Source organism: Vidua macroura, chromosome 2, assembly GCF_024509145.1.
Source record: "Vidua macroura isolate BioBank_ID:100142 chromosome 2, ASM2450914v1, whole genome shotgun sequence".
In the NCBI taxonomy this organism is placed as follows: domain Eukaryota; kingdom Metazoa; phylum Chordata; class Aves; order Passeriformes; family Viduidae; genus Vidua; species Vidua macroura.
The window spans coordinates 1574232-1591180 of record NC_071572.1 but is presented as its reverse complement, the minus strand read 5'-3'; the positions used below and the strand labels follow the sequence as shown (position 1 = coordinate 1591180).

Here is a 16949-nt window from a genome sequence, read left to right as displayed (position 1 = left end):
CAGCTTCCAGGTTGGTAATGGCAGCGTTCTCCCCCTCCCTGGATATCCATCGAGTGACCCCGGGGCTTTTCTGAGCTCTGGGATCGATGGGAGCTGCATTAGTGGGATGACAGCACGGAGACTCCTTGCTCCAAGCAAATGAGCTCCGAGGAAACAGCCCCAGGGCAGCTGCTGAGCTCAGAGAGCTCCTGGAGGAACGCTCAGGTTGGGATTGATCTGCTTCAGGTGGAATTCAGGGGGTGACCTCATCGCTCTCCACAGCTCCTGAGAGGTGGCTGTGGCCAATTGGGCTTGGGCTCCTTCTCCAGGAACTGACAGAACCAGAGCACACAGCCTCGAGCTGCACCAAGGGAAACACAGGCTGGGTATCAGGAAAAAGTTTTTTACAGAAAGGTGATAAAGTTGTGGAGTGGCTGCCCGGGGAGGAGGTGCAGTCACCATCCCTGGGTGTGTTTAACAAAGCCTGGATGTGGCACTGGGTGCCAGGGCTGAGCTGAGCTGTTGGGGCTGGGCTGGACTCGATGCTCTTGAAGGTCTCTTCCAACCTGGTCACTCTGTGGATTCTGTGATTCTGTGAACTCCTCACTGCAGGAACGGCCCTGATGATGGTGGTGGAAGGGCTCCTTGCCTTTCCTGCTCAGACAGGGCGTTGTTGCTCTTCCAGGGAATCCACACCTTCCCTGCTCCCTGCTGCTGCAGCCTCTGCCTGGAGCCGTGCCCAGGGTTTGTTCCCAGCTGTGCCATGAAACCATGGAATGGGGTGGGAAGGACAGGACCATAAAGATCATCTCATTCCAACCCCACTGGCATGGGCAGGGACAATTCTTCCTATCCCAGCTCGTTCAGAATCACATCCAACCTGGCCTTGGGCACTGCCAGGGATCCAGGGGCAGCCCCAGCTGCTCTGGTCATCCCCACCCTCCCAGGGAAGGATTTCTTCCCAATCTCCCATCCAGCCCTGCCCTCTGGCAGTGGGAGCCTTTCCCTGTGTCCTGGCACTGCAAAAGGGAGAGGAACTGAGGCAAAATCCAGGTCTCCAAGGGATTTTTCCAAGTTCACAGGACAATGCACCATGCCGTGAACGTGTCATGGAATGGGATGTGCCAAAACCACAACAGCCAGGACACGAGGTTTGCCTGGTGTGAGGATTAGGCAAAGGAGGAGGAAAGTGCTTCGAGGGAAGAAGAAATCACAGGTTCAAACAGAAAAGCGGCCAGAGAATCCCAGAATCCCAGAATGGTTTGGGTTGGGAGGGGTTTTAAGGATAAATCAGTGCCACCCCTGCCATGGCAGGGACACCTCCCACTGTGCCAGGCTGCTCCAGCCCCAGTGTCCAACCTGGCCTTGGGCACTGCCAGGGATCCAGGGGCAGCCCCAGCTGCTCTGGCAATTCCATCCCAGCCCCTCTTTACCATCACAGGGAACAATTCGTAATTCCTAATATCCAATATAAGCCTTCCTTTTCTCAGTCTGAAGCCATTCCCTGGGTCCTGTCCCTCCAGCTCCTGGAAATTGTCTCTCTCCATTCCTTGGAGAAGAGCAGCAGCTTCCAAACCAAGGGCAGGGGACAGAGGCTGCAGGTCAAGGCCAGCTGACCCCTCTGAGGGCCTGGGCTTGAGCCCTCGAGGGCTTGGGGGTGTTTTTCAGGGATTTTCCCCAGAAATCCCCCCGGACTGGGGGGGAAGGGGAGAGGCAAGAGGTGGAATTTTGGATTTAATCCCACTTCAGACGGATAAATCCGCTCGTGAATCTGGGCCTTAACCTCTCCTTGTCTCTGTCATCCCTATAAAGTCCGGGGGATAATTTCTACCTCAAAAAGCTGATGAATGGTCTGAAATGAAAGCTGGGCTCAGGACTATCATTAGGCTTAAGGATCCCAAGGCATTTTCAGCGAGAAGGTGGGAGAAGCTTTGCAGTGGAGCCATTTCATCCCGAGCTGTCCTTTCCACCTGCTCTTCCTGTTTTTCCCTTTCCCTGAACTCCTCAGCAGTGACACAGCAGTCAGGGCAGTTTGTGGAGGTCAGCTCATTTCTGAGCACTCCACAAGCAGCCCAAGCTCTGCTCCAGACGAGCACTTTATTTAAAACAAAAATGATGTTGCACTGAGGAAAAAAAAAAAAAACAAAAAACAAAACAAAATTCCCTCATATTCAGGTTTTGGGGAGCCCATGCACAGAAACATCAGAAATTTTAATCAGAGCCATTTTTGGAGCAAAAATCACTCCACTCACCCCCAAATGTGTGTTCAATCATTATGTTGGTGGAAATTGAGTATCTCTAATTCAAGCCTTCAAGTATTTTAATAATAATTCTTGTTTCTAAGGGCTCTGGTTGAGATCTCCTCGTGCCAGGGCCGGGCACCCCAAGCACTTTGCTCCTGCTGGGCTGTAATTATTGTCTCCACCCAAATTCATCAGAATTTTATGGTGGTTACTGCAGCAGCTTCACTTAGAGGTAGAGGCTGCTCAGCCTTTCCATTAAATTGTTCTTCCTTCCCCCCCTCCCTGCTCCGTGGATTTCATGCTTTTAATCCATTTTGGAAACTTGATCTGCAGGCTTGCAGTCTCAGGCAGCATCCCACCCCAAAAATTCAGCTCCAACGGGGCTCTGGGGTTGGTTTTGAGGACAAAAAAAAAAACCCATTCAGCAGAGGTTGGTGTCACTCTGGTGACACATCCACAGGAAGCACCACAAAGCCCCAAAGCCGGGATTTCCACGGGAGCTCAGGATGCTGAGACACAAATGAGGCTCCTGGCAGCCAAATTCCTCCCAGAGCTCAAAACCCACCCTGGAATTGGCCATCAGCAGCCAGGGCATTCCTGGGGGTTTGGTGTTTGGGGTCGTTGGGGTTGCCAGAGGTGACTCGTGGCTGTGGCAGCTCCTGGGTGTCACCCTGGGGTGGCTTTTGTGTCCCTGTGCCCCCTCAGGTGAGAGCCCACCTGCAGAGCTGCCCCAGCCCTGTCCCAGCCCAGGGAGGAGCTGGAGCTGCTGCAGAGAGCCCAGAGGAGGCTCCAGGATGAGCAGAGGGCTGGAGCAGCTCTGCTGGGAGGAAAGGCTGGCACAGCTGGCATTGTTCACCTGCACAGGAGAAGCTTTGGGCTGAGCTCAGGGTGGCCTTGCAGGGCCTGGAGGAGCCCCAGGAAAGCTGGAGAGAGACAATTTCCAGGGGATGCAGGGACAGGAGCCAGGGAATGGCCTCAAAGTGAAAAATTACAGGTTTAGGTGGGATACTGGGAAAAAAAATCCTTCCTTATGAGGGTGGGGAGGCCCTGGAATAGAATCCCCAGAGCAGTTGGGGCTGCCCCTGGATCCCTGGCAGTGCCCAAGGCCAGGTTGGAGCAGCCTGGCACAGTGGAAGGTGTCCCTGCCATGGCAGGGTTGGGATGAGGTGATTTTTAAGGTTCCTTCAACCCAAACCACTCTGTGATTCCCTTGTAGGACACCCTGCCTTCAGAGGCCTCCTCTTTTTTATGGCCTCTTTTGTTTCCAACCTCTCCCAGATTCTCAGGTATTTTCCTCCTTCAGCTCCTTCCTGATCTTTGGCCACGACCATTTCCTACCCCTGCAACTCAGCTGCCACATATTTTCATTCTCTAACCACCACAAATTGAGCTTTTGTGGCCTCTCTGCTCGGGCACATTGACAGGAAAAACCACACCAAGGTGGCAGCAGCAGCAGCATGAGAGAGGGAGAACAGGAATCCGGTTGTGAAACTCCTGTTTTACGTGAAATCCACAAACTTTTCCAAGGAATGCCCACCAAATCCAAGCTGCTGGAGGAGGGAAGTGGGATCAGGTGCCACCAGCTGCCCTTTTCCACCCTTGCCAGGCTGGCAGGGCAGGGAGCAGCACAGGATGGTGTCATCACCCCAGCCCACGGCCCGGGGAAGTGAAACCCCTCAGCAGCACAGAAGTGAAACTGGCTGCACACAAATTGTCAAATTCGAGTGTAAACATCTGCCCCCCTCCCAAAAAAAAAAAAAAAAAAAAAAAAAAAAAAAAAACCCACAGACAGAAAACTCGAGGCTGTTTTAGTGAGCTCAGTGCCACCCTTGCAAGGTTTCACAGCCTGTTGTGCCAGGGAGAGGCTTCTGAGGGCTCCGGGTGAGATGCTGAAGGTGTTGCCTGCTCCAGGAAGGGCTAAAAAGCAGCACTGAGGCAGAAATGTGGCTCGAAATTGGCACTGATAACGTTTTGGCACGCTGGGTGCTCGTCCCATCATTTCTCTGAGGGAAGGGGTTGGAGTGTTGGTGCCAGTGCAGCGCAAGAAAAGAGGGGAAAAGTGACTTTTAGAACCTCCCTCCCACCTCCCTGAGGCAGCTGAGATTTCAGGGAGCAGCCCCAGACTCCTCCAGGGGAGCTTCCCAAGATATTTGTGCTTTTTTTGGTATCCTGGGATCCACCTGAAACTCCTCTGAGGATCCCCCAGGGTCTGTCCATCCCTTGATTCAGGCACGGAGCAGCCCCAGCCTCCTGCCCATGCTGATTTTTCTCTTTCCATGGAACCTGCATCTACCTGAGACTCCTCCCAAGCATTTTTGTCCCCAGAATTTTTTGTCCCCAATTTTTGTCCCCAGTTTTTGTCCTTTTCAGCTCTCCTCCAAGGAATTGAAATCCCAGGTAGCAGCAAAACTCAGGGCCTGAGTTACCTTGATTTGAGCAGCTGGAAAATAACACCAAGAGCAGCAGCAGCAGCTCCCACATCTGCCTGGGTCAATAATTCATGTCTGCAGCTCAGGGTGGATATTTTTGACTTCTGAAAGAAGCAAATGATCAGGGAAAATCTCCCCCAAGAGCGACAGGGACTTCCCTTATCACCCAGATAAAGTCAAATTCGATCTGGGTGCCTGCTGAGCCTGACAATGTCTCTATTACTTGGTTTCCGTGATGTAATTTGGGTTGCTCAATGTAATTCCTGCGTTGCCTGAGGTTAGAAGTGCCAAAATAATTGGTGCATTTTGGCTGAGCACCGTTATTTTGATTTCACCAAAAGAAGTGAAAGGATTCCACCCCAAGACGAAACCTTCTGGGAGTGCCACAGCAGCTCTGCTGCTTTCCAGCCCAGAATTGGAATTGTTAGCCAGGGAAAAAACGTGGAGAAAGGGAGGAGAAGAGTGTGAAGGGCATGTCTGGGGTGCTGCAGGGAGCTGGGAAGGAAAGGAAAAGGGAAAAGCCAGCACCAGCCATGTCCCTGCAGGGATGAGCTGCTTTCCCAGCTTTAATTTGGAAAAAAAATCAGGATCTGAGAGCTGGGAAGGAAAGGAAAAGGGAAAAGCCAGCACCTGCCATGTCCCTGCAAGGATGGGCTGCTTTTCTACCTTTATTGTGAAAAAAAAATCAGGATTTGGGAGCTGGGAAGGAAGGGAAAAGGGAAAACCCAGCACCAGCCATGTCCCTGCAGGGATGAGCTGCTTTCCCAGCTTAATTATGGAAAAAAAATCAGGATTTGGGGGCTGTGGAGGAAAGGAAAAGGGAAAAGCCAGCACCAGCCGTGTCCCTGCAGGAACAAGCTGCTTTTCTACCTTTATTATGACAAAAAAAAAAAAAAAAATCAGGATTTGGGAGCTGGGGAGGAAAAGGAAAAGTGAAAATCCAAGACCAACCATGTCCTTGCAGGAACGAGTTGTTTTCCCACAAATGTTGCAAGAAAATTCAGGGTTTGGGAACTGGGAAGGAAAGGAAAAGGTAAAAGCCAGAATCAGCTCAGGAATGAGCTGCTTTTCCAACCCTACTGCATAAAAAAAATCAGGATTTGGGAGCTGGGAAGAAAAGGAAAAGGGAAAAGCCAGGACCAGCCGTGTCCCTGCAGGAACGAGCTGCTTTTCTACCTTTATCATGAAAAAAAAAAATCAGGATTTGGGAGCTGGGAAGGAAGGGAAAAGGTAAAAGCCAGCACCTGCCATGTTCCTGCAGGGATGAGCTGCTTTTCCAGCTTTATTGTGGGAAAAAAAAAAAAAAAATCAGGATTTGGAAGCTGGGGAGGAAATGGAAGGGGGAAATTCAGCACCAGCCATGTCCCTGCTTTTCCAACCCTATTGCATAAAAAAATCAGGATTTGGGAGCTGGGAAGAAAAGGAAAAGGTAAAAGCCAGGACCAGCCATGTTCCTGCAGGGATGAGTTGCAAGAAAATTCAGGATTTGAGAACTGGGAAGGAAAGGAAAAGGTAAAAGCCAGAATCAGCTCAGGAAAGAGCTGCTTTTCCAACCCTATTGCATAAAAAAATCAGGATTTGGGAGCTGGGAAGGAAAGGAAAAGGGAAAAGCCAGGACCAGCCGTGTTCCTGCAGGAACAAGCTGCTTTTCTATCTTTATCATGAAAAAAAAATCAGGATTTGGGAGCTGGGAAGGAAAGGGAAAAGGGAAAAGCCAGCACCTGCCATGTTCCTGCAGGGATGAGCTGCTTTTCCAGCTTTATTGTGGGAAAAAAAAAAAAATCAGGATTTGGGAGCTGGGGAGGAAAAGGAAAAGTGAAAATCCAGGACCAACCATGTCCTTGCAGGAATGAGTTGCAAGAAAATTCAGGATTTGGGAACTGGGAAGGAAAGGAAAAGGTAAAAGCCAGGATCAGCTCAGGAATGAGCTGCTTTTCCAGCCCTATTGCATAAAAAAATCAGGATTTGGGAGCTGGGAAGGAAAGGAAAAGGGAAAAGCCAGGACCAGCCGTGTCCCTGCAGGGATGAGCTGCTTTTCTACCTTTATAGTGAAAAAAAAATCAGGATTTGGGAGCTGGGAAGGAAAGGGAAAAGGGAAAAGCCAGCACCTGCCATGTTCCTGCAGGGATGAGCTGTTTTCCCAGCTTTATTGTGAAAAAAAAAAAAAAAAAAAAAAATCAGGATTTGGAAGCTGGGGAGGAAATGGAAGGGGGAAATTCAGCACCAGCCATGTCCCTGCTTTTCCAGCTTTATTGTGGAAAAAAAAATCAGGATTTGGGAGCTGGGGAGGAAAAGGAAAAGTGAAAATCCAGGACCAACCATGTCTTTGCAGGAATGAGTTGCAAGAAAATTCAGGATTTGGGAACTGGGAAGGAAAGGAAAAGGTAAAAGCCAGGACCAGCTCAGGAATGAGCTGCTTTTCCAACCCTATTGCATAAAAAAATCAGGATCTGGGAGCTGGGAAGGAAAGGAAAAGGTAAAAGCCAGGACCAGCCGTGTCCCTGCAGGGATGAGCTGCTTTTCCAGCTTTATTGTGAAAAAAAATCCCATATTCCTGGGGGTTCCAGTTTGCAGCAGGACCCCTTTTGGCCCCGTAGAAATCCAGAACAAAGCATTTATTGATTTAGAGCGCTGGAGATTTCATCTGGGTGAGGAGCTGCTGTGTAAACACTGAGAGAAGAACTTCCTGGAGTGAGAAATGTTCCCAAGGTCAGGTTTATCCTGCTTTGGCAGGAGGGAAGGAGGTGTTCCTCCCAAATTTCCAGTTTGACACGTGCCTGAACCCCAAAAAAAAAAACCCCATAAAAAGACAGGAACGGCTCCGTTTCCCCCTGTGAGTGATTCACACGGGCAGTTCTTGGAATCAGGGGATGGTTTGGCTTGGGAAGGACCTTAAAAATCCTCCAGTGCCATGGGCAGGGACACCTTCCCCTGTCCCAGGGTGCTCCAAGCTGGCCTTGGGCGCTGCCAGGGATGGGACAGCCACAGCTTTTCTGTGCCCCACTCTCACAGGGAGGAATTCCTTCCAAAAATCCCATCTAACCCTGCCCTCCCCCATCCCAAACCATTCCTGCCCCTCCATCCCTTGTCCCGAGTCCCTCTCCAGTTGTTTTGGAGCTCCTTTAGGCCCTGGAAAAGTCTCTTAAGTTCTCCCTGGTGCATTTTTTTGCGCCACCACCCTCATGTGGGTGTTTGGACCGTTGGTCTGCGGTGGTCACAATTTACAAACCGTCTCCAGCTGAGGTGAATAACAGCTTTATTTCATATTTAAATCCAGTGGCATCTGTGGTGCTGCTGGTAAACAAATCATGTTCTTTTTTTTTTTTTTTTTTTTTTGATGCCTCTTGCTCCAGCTGCAGTTTTGTTGGTTTGGGTTGGTTTTTTTTTGTTTTTTTTTTCTTCTTCTTCTGATGAAACAGCACCAGATCAAGCATCAGAGGCAAAGTTTTAGTCTGTGCCAAACCATCATGAAAAAAGCCACCTGAGCACAGAATTTTGCCTCGTGCAGGCTTCGAACACCTGCAAAAAAAAAAAAAAAAAAATAAACCTTTCAGTCCCAGGATGAGCAGCTGTTCATTCATGAAGGGTCAAGTGGTTTCAGCCCTTCTCAACTTACTGATCCGGTTTGGAGGGCTCAGAGATAAGAACCAGCCAAAAAACTGGCCCCAGTGTCTGGGAGGTGGCATTTGGGAATGGATGTGGGGCGTGTGGATGGCATCCTGGAGATGTTTAAACGCAGGAGAGCTCCTGGCTTTGGCAGAGAGCCGGGGAGATGCTGTGAGGAGCCACAAAAATGGGGGAAATGGATCATTTAGCGTGGTTTAATACCGGTACAAAGGGGCTAAAAGGTAGAAAATGGATTTAAAAAAACCTCCAAAATAAAATCATCCTGTTTCTTCCTAGAACCTGGAATTCTCTCCTTAATAGAATAGAAATGTCTGTAATGTCATTTGAGTTGCATTTGGGCCTCACATTTCATAGTTTTCCACCTATGCCTTTTGTCCTTGTCAGCACAGACATTCTTGGCTGCTTTCCTTCTGTTTTTGTTTTTTTTTTTCCCTTCTTTTTATTTAATAATTTTCAGTAATGATTTTTTTAAAAAGAAAAAAAACCCAAACAACCAAACCAAATTTAACGGCACAAAGGTTTATTAGGACAAAGCCCAAAAGTAAAAGGCAGGGGTTACACCAACCTCATCTCTTTGCCTTTTTCTCCCTCCTCCACAGCCAAATTTCTGAAGGTTTCACTCCATTTTTTTCTGTTCCCACTGGGATGACCCTTTGTCCTTGGCTTTTTCGGAGGATCAAAATGAAGTGAGAGGTTCAAGGACAGGGATCTGGGTTCTGGACAGGGATCATCCTCCTTTCCAAAATATCTCACTAAATACAGCACCTAGACCACGAAAACAGAGAGAGAATTTAAAAATACACTTTATTGACTGGACTGATACCTGCAGATTGGATATTATATTAGAGATCAATTAGAGATCAATTAGAGATCAATTAGAGATTATATCTCTTTTCCCAACAGCTCTCACTCCCTTTTCCCTCTGCCCATGCAGCCACTTTTATAGAAGTGTTCCTGCCCCCCTGGCAGCCCCAGCTGATGGTGACAGCGCTCAGGGATGACTCAAGCAGGACACAGGAGCTTCATGTGACCGTGGTGTCACCCAGAATTCACGTTCTCCCCCTGGGTTCCTCCCAGACGTTCCTGGGGCAGCAGCTCAGGAGCCTCTTGCTCCCTCTAGAGCTCTGCAGGGCGGATCTGGAGACCCCCAGGACCCTGCTGGAGGGCAGCTGCTCCTGCTCCAGCCTCTGGAGCGGGATGGACCTGGAATGGGGCTCCAAATTCCTGCACTGCAGCACAGGGCGCAGGCAGAGGCTTTGATCCTGGAGGTTGAGCATGGAATCACGGAGAATTCCAGAATCCCCGGGGCTGGAAAAGCCCTCCCAGCCCAGGCAGTGCCAGCTGTGCCCCATGCCCACCTTGTCCCCAGCCCAGAGCTCTGAGTGTCACTTCCAGGTGCTCCTTGGGCAGCTCCAGATGCCCTGCTGGGGTGATTCCTGCTCCTGGCCACATCCACCTGCAGCTCCTGCTGTCCAAGGCGGGGGGAGGTGGATGCTGGAGACCACCCTGGGCACAAGAGCCTGGCACAAACACCCAGGGATGAGTTTCCCTCATTGGAGATGTCTCCTTCCCTTTTCATGGAATCCCCAGGGCTGGAAAATCCCAGCCCATGCAGTGCCAGCTGTGCCCCGTGCCCACCTTGTCCCCAGCCCAGAGCTCTGAGTGCCACCTCCAGGGGACACCTGCAGGGATGGGCACTGCAAAGCTCCCTGGGCAGCCCCTGCCAAGGCCTGAGCAGCCTTTCCATGGGGAAATTCCTGCTGCTGGCCAAGCTGAGCCTGCCCTGGCCCAGCCTGAGGCCGTTCCCTCTTGAACTCCGTGCTTTGCTCTTCCTCTGAAGTTCTCTCAGTTTTGCCCAGTCTCAAGGGACCTCCTGAGCAACCCTATAAACGTGGGGACAACTCAGAATCCATCTGAGGTGATGGAGTCCCCATCCCTGGAGATGCCCAAGGAGCACCTGGAGGTGGCACTCAGAGCTCTGGGCTGGGGACAAGGTGGGCATGGGGCACAGCTGGGACTGCATGGGCTGGGAGGGCTTTTCCAGCCCCAGGGATTTGGGATTTCATGACCTCAGCTCCCAAATCAGTGACACCTGAAGGCACTTTTGAAGTCCAGGCTCTACCAAACCCCTCACGAGATTGCCCAGGTAACATTTCCAACCTCAGCCTCGTACTCCTGTTGCCATTGCTTTTTCTGGAAGGGTTCTGACCTCACACCTCTTGCAATAATGAACATTCCCAAGAGATTTCTCCTACCCTGCTTGGGAGGGAAGAGCTGATGGGAGCACTGAATCCTGGGCTGTGCCCTCACACATTTGAGGCCTTGATGCCTGTGGGAAGGGTTTCCAAAGGCAGAGCCCTGTCCCACCTCTGGAGAATTTCATCCTTGTGCTCAGCAGGCGCCTGTATCAGGAACCACCAGGGATAGTTCTGGAGACAAACGGGGTCTGAAGTGGCTCTTGCACCCCAAAACCCCTTCCATCCTCACAAAGACACCCAGGATGACCCCAGAACGATTGGGTTCCATCCATGCAGCCCTGAGCTGATTTCTGGGTGGCTTTCCATCGATTTATGGGAACACTGAACCCAGAGGCTCTCGGATTTTGATGTCAGCTCACGGTGCTGGTTTGCTGTGACTGCGGTGACGCTTCCATTGTGACTTTTGGAGGCACCCAAACAAGGCCAGAATTTCAGGATGACTTCTGGGGGTGTTTGGTCCCTTTTTCCAGTCCCCAGCGAGGTCAGGTCCTCTCTGCCTGACCCACTTTTGGGCAATCTGTGCAGACACTCTGGGTGTATTATGCAAGCGTTGTTGGAAATAAAATCTGTATCCTAACACATAAAACCCAGGAGATGTTTATGGCCCTGCTGTCATCCCAAAGCAGGAATACCCACAAACCCCACATTTAACTCCCAACCCCTCCACTCCAACCTTTGTCAACCAACCCCCATAAACGATGAATAATTCAGGGATGACAAAACCACTTAATAAAGCTGGATGGAAAGGGGGCAGAAGAAGCAGGGAATAAAATCCAGGTGGGATTGCTGGCAAGCAGCAGTGACCCAGGTTTGTGGTTCTGGGGGCTGTGCTTAACCAGGATGTGGCTCATGAGTACAAGGAGTGACCCAAGTGTCCTCCTGCTCTGCCAGCTCATGTCACAGCCCCACACAGGCTCGGTCGAGTCTGTTCTGGGAAAAAAAAAAAAAAAAAATCTTTTAAAAGAAGAAAATCAGCTCCCTCTTCTTCTTTATTCTTGTCTTGTAGACTGGAATTACGGCCACGTTTTGCTCCATTGTTGTTGGGGTTTTTCCAGCATTTATTTCCTGTATAGAAACCTCTCCAGAACTTTCTAAAGAAATGAATTGACACCGTGTTCCAGCTGAGCAGTCGATAAAAAAAAACCCCAAACTGGCTGAGCAGTTGATAAAAAAAAAACCCCAAACTGGCAGCAAGATGGAAATAAATGTACTTTATTTACTGGCAGATTAGGCCAGTAAATAAAGTACATTTTAAATTCTCTCTCTGTTTCAGTGGTCTAGGTGTTGTATTTAGTGCTACAGGGAATTCCGTTTTGGAAAGAAGGAACATCCCTGTCCAGGCCGTTCCCTTGAGTGTTGGACTGGGTGATCCTTGTGGGTTTCTTCCTCTTCTTCTTTATTCTGGTTTTAGAGGCTGGAATTGTGGCCGCGTTTTACTGCATTTCACAGTCGCTGGGGTTTTCCCTGCACTTGTGTTCTATCTAGAACCTTCTCCAGAACCTTCTGATGAAATAAATTGATTTTGTGTTCTAGCAGAGCAGCAGGAGTCAGACCCGAAACTGGAAGTCAGATGGAAATATTGCAGATTAGTCCAGTAAATAAAGTATATTTTTAAATTCTCTCTCTGTTTCAGTGGTCTAGGTGTTGTATTTAGTGCTACAGGGAACTCTGTGTTGGAAAGGAAGAAAATCCCTGTCCATTTTAGATTTCTATTTAATATTCTATTTACATTTCTATTGAAATTCTTATTGTAATTTCTATTGAAATTTGATCTTATTTATAGAACTATTTCTATTTCATTTTTACATTTCGATTTACTATCCTATTTACATTTTAATTGAAATTTCTATTGAAATTTCTAATGAAATTTGACCTTATTTATAGTTATTTCTATTTCATTTCTACATTTCTATTTAATATCCTATTGAAATTTCTATTGAAATTTCTATTGAAATTTGGCCTTATTTATAGACCTATTTCTACTTCATTTTTACATTTCTATTTAATATCCTATTGAAATTTCTACTGAAATTTCTATTAGGATATTAAATTTCTATATTGAAATTTCTATTGAAATTTCTATTGATATTTCTATTGAAATTTGGCCTTATTTGTAGAGCTATTTCTATTTCATTTTTATATTTCTATTTAATATCCTATTGAAATTTCTACTGAAATTTCTATTAGGATATTAAATTTCTATCTTGAAATTTCTATTGAAATTTCTATTGATATTTCTATTGAAATTTGGCCTTATTTATAGACCTATTTCTACTTCATTTTTACATTTCTATTTAATATCCTATTGAAATTTCTACTGAAATTTCTATTAGGATATTAAATTTCTATATTGAAATTTCTATTGAAATTTCTATTGATATTTCTATTGAAATTTGACCTTATTTATAGAGCTACTTCTATTTAATTTTTATACTTTTATTGAAATTTCTATTGAAATTTCTGTTGAATTTTCTATTGAAATTTGGCCTTATTTACAGAGTTATTTCTATTTCATTTTTATATTTCTATTTAATATCCTATTGAAATGTCTATTGAAATTTGGCCTTATTTATAGAGCTACTTCTATTTAATTTTTATACTTTTATTGAAATTTCTACTGAAATTTCTATTAGGATATTAAATTTCTATATTGAAATTTCTATTGAAATTTCTATTGAAATTTCTATTGAATTTTCTATTGAAATTTGGCCTTATTTATAGAGCTACTTCTATTTAATTTTTATACTTTTATTGAAATTTCTATTGAAATTTCTATTGAAATTTGGCCTTATTTATAGAGCTAACTGAAGCAAACAACAAAAATGAGTGGAAGGGAAGGAACTCCTCACTCAGGCTGGAGGCAGGTGGTGAAATGAGGGAGAGGGAGGAAGAACCCAATGTCCTTACGGCAATTCCTGGTCGCCGCTCTCGGGGGGCTCTGGCTGAGAACAGAGATCCCTGCCAGCCCCTGCGTCCCCTGGTGCTGAGATAACGCTGCTGGAGCTGCTGCCAGGCGGTGTTTTTATACTGCTGCCACGGCCAGCAGCATCAGCTGAGGTCCTCTCAAAGATGCAGAACGTCACCTCTGCTCCTTCACAAATGCCACGAGTAAATGTGGAGTTTTGTCTTCTAAATGTGCGAGAGGGTATTTCTTGTTGGGACTCAGGTGTTTATCAGTTCTCATCTCTGTCACAGTCTCACAAACCCTGAGTTCTGCAGCACTTCACTCCAACAAACTAAAAATGGAGCCCCATCTCTCTCTCTCCAAGGCCTTTTAAGGATAAACTGTGCAATTAAGAAATGACACCTCAATTATTTTCACTTTTAACCCAATACCCAACCACCCGTGCCCGCAATGGGGACTTTTTGATCCAATTGCACAAAACCACCCAAACCCATGGAGAAGGAGGAGAAGGAGAAGGAGAAGGAGAAGGAGAAGGAGAAGGAGAAGGAGAAGGAGAAGGAGAAGGAGAAGGAGAAGGAGAAGGAGAAGGAGCAGCCTCCACCCTAAAACCTCCACCTTGCTTTCTATCCATTCCTGCATTCCAAACCCTTCAACTCTGAGTTTCCCACCCTGTGCTATCACACACTTCTATTCTAACTCCACACCTATCATCTCAGTTTTATTATTGAATTTTGGAAGCTTCTCCAGGGCCTCAGGTCAGTGCAGTGTTCTCCTGGGGGTCAGTGCCTGGCAGCACAGAAAAATCTGAAATTCTCCAGGGTTCCAGCAGGGTACTTTCCCCAAAACAGAGCCATGCCTTGCACAGAACAACTTGGAAAAAGCCTTCACAATTTTCTTGCTGAATAATAGACAAACTGAGCCTTGTCCTCTGCTGTGGCTTCATAAAAATGTTTTAATTCTCCGTGGATGAGCTGTAGGGATTTTTTAAATTTTTTTTCCATTCCCTTCTTTCTTGGCATTGCTGATTTTCAGTAGGGCTCTGCTTCACGAGATGGAACTGCTGGCCTCAGCCAGAGTGTGGGATTTTACAGCCTGCCTGGGGGATCTGAGCACTCACTTCTCTTTGGTTTGAAAAGTGCTCAGATTGCTCAGACTGCTCAGATTCCCGTGGCAGCTTTGGAAAATCCAGCCACGATTTCCCAACCTCCCTGAACGAGCTCCCTTTAGAAAGCCCAGGTAACACACCAGAGTCAGGAATATCAGATAAACCCTGACTCTTAGGGGTAACCGCCTTTTCTTTCACAAACAGAGTGTAGATGATTTAAATACAAATTAATTTTGTTTCCCCGAAAGCTTTGAGCGGTTGCCACGGAGGGAATGAATCCAGCACCGCGATTCTACACCCCATAAAACCTTTCAGTGCCTTGCAGGGTGTTCGAGCTCTACCAGAAACGAGGGGTTTGCTTTTCTCAACACTCGCTCAAGGATTATTTTTGCTCAGTAACGTTTTCTTTTTTCCCGTTGCAGGGAAGAGCTTCACTCTGACGATCACGGTCTTCACAAACCCTCCCCAAGTGGCCACGTACCACAGAGCCATCAAGATCACAGTGGATGGACCTCGGGAACCCCGAAGTAAGTGAGCTCAGGAGAGAATTCCCAGAGGGATAAACTGATTTAATGGAGGGGCTCATCCCCATCCACACCAAATCCAGCAGCATGTGGAGAAATGGGAATGTTTTAAGCTTTAAAGTGGTTTTTCTCCTGCCTTCCTGAAGTGTTCTTTCTCGCTGGTGTCCAGTGACTTGCATTTCTGAAATATCCAGCCAGCCTGGCTTGGCCCAAACCCAAGAGCTGACAGAAGGGATGCTGGTAAAAAGGTGGGCAGCGAATACCTGGCACGTCATTTCTGGCTTTTCAAAGGTTAAGGGCTTTTTAAAGCACTGCAAACCAATATGGCATTGATCAAACCCCTCAGGCTCAGCCACCCTGCAAACAGGAATAAATGCATGGTTTGCTGCTTCCTGGAGCTCCCTGAGCCTCAGCTGTGGGACAGCTTGGGAGAGCCCAGTGATTCTCACAGACAGCAAATCTATCTCCTCTTTCTTTTATTTTCTTTCTTTTCTCTTCTCTTTCTTTTTCTTTCTTTCTTTCTTTCTTTCTTTCTTTCTTTCTTTCTTTCTTTCTTTCTTTCTTTCTTTTCTTTCTTTCTTTCTTTCTTCTTTCTTCTTTCTTTCTTTCTTTCTTTCTTTCTTCTTCTTTCTTCCTTCTTCCTTTCTTTCTTCTTCCTTCCTTCCTTCCTTCCTTCCTTCCTTCCTTCCTTCCTTCCTTCCTTCCTTCCTTCCTTCCTTCCTTCCTTCCTTCCTTCCTTCCTCCTTCCTTCCTTCCTTCCTTCCTTCCTTCCTTCCTTCCTTCCTTCCTTCCTTCCTTCCTTCCTTCCTTCCTTCCTTCCTTCCTTCCTTCCTTCCTTCCTTCCTTCCTTCCTTCCTTCCTTCCTTCCTTCCTTCCTTCCTTCCTTCCTTCCTTCCTTCCTTCCTTCCTTCCTTCCTTCCTTCCTTCCTTCCTTCCTTCCTTCCTTCCTTCCTTCCTTCCTTCCTTCCTTCCTTCCTTCCTTCTTCCTTCCTTCCTTCCTTCCTTCCTTCCTTCCTTCCTTCCTTCCTTCCTTCCTTCCTTCCTTCCTTCCTCCTTCCTTCCTTCCTTCCTTCCTTCCTTCCTTCCTTCCTTCCTTCCTTCCTTCCTTCCTTCCTTCCTTCCTTCCTTCCTTCCTTCCTTCCTTCCTTCCTTCCTTCCTTCCTTCCTTCCTTCCTTCCTTCCTTCCTTCCTTCCTTCCTTCCTTCTTCCTTCCTTCCTTCCTTCCTTCCTTCCTTCCTTCCTTCCCTTCCTTCCTTCCTTCCTTCCTTCCTTCCTTCCTTCCTTCCTTCCTTCCTTCCTTCCTTCCTTCCTTCCTTCCTTCCTTCCTTCCTTCCTTCCTTCCTTCCTTCCTTCCTTCCTTCCTTCCTTCCTTCCTTCCTTCCTTCCTTCCTTCCTTCCTTCCTTCCTTCCTTCCTTCCTTCCTTCCTTCCTTCCTTCCTTCCTTCCTTCCTTCCTTCCTTCCTTCCTTCCTTCCTTCCTTCCTTCCTTCCTTCCTTCCTTCCTTCCTTCCTTCCTTCCTTCCTTCCTTCCTTCCTTCCTTCCTTCCTTCCTTCCTTCCTTCCTTCCTTCCTTCCTTCCTTCCTTCCTTCCTTCCTTCCTTCCTTCCTTCCTTCCTTCCTTCCTTCCTTCCTTCTCTTTCTCTCTTTTGTCCCTTTTTTAAAAGAATAAAGCACAAGGAGGAGCTGAAGGAGTTCATGTTCCCGGGGAATGCCCAGCCCTGCACACAGGGTTTGTTCTGTTCAGGTGCTGAGGGCAGACAGCTCTGGGGTGAAATGGAGTGAGGGTGGAGCAGATGTGCAAGGAGACATCACAGAATCAGGGAATGCTTTGGGGTGGAAGGGATCTTAAAGATCATTTCATTCCACCCCAGATACCTTCC

At 47.4% G+C, this 16949-nt stretch overlaps 1 protein-coding gene across 1 annotated transcript in view; it reads left to right on the top strand.

The window, feature by feature from the left end:
* The window catches only part of RUNX1 (RUNX family transcription factor 1), a 50286-nt gene that overhangs the window by 12636 nt on the left and 20701 nt on the right, over positions 1 to 16949 (top strand). The window contains exon 3 of the mRNA XM_053972080.1: positions 14969 to 15073. Coding sequence (XP_053828055.1) covers positions 14969 to 15073 — 105 coding nt within the window. The remainder of the gene's footprint in view (positions 1 to 14968; positions 15074 to 16949) is intronic.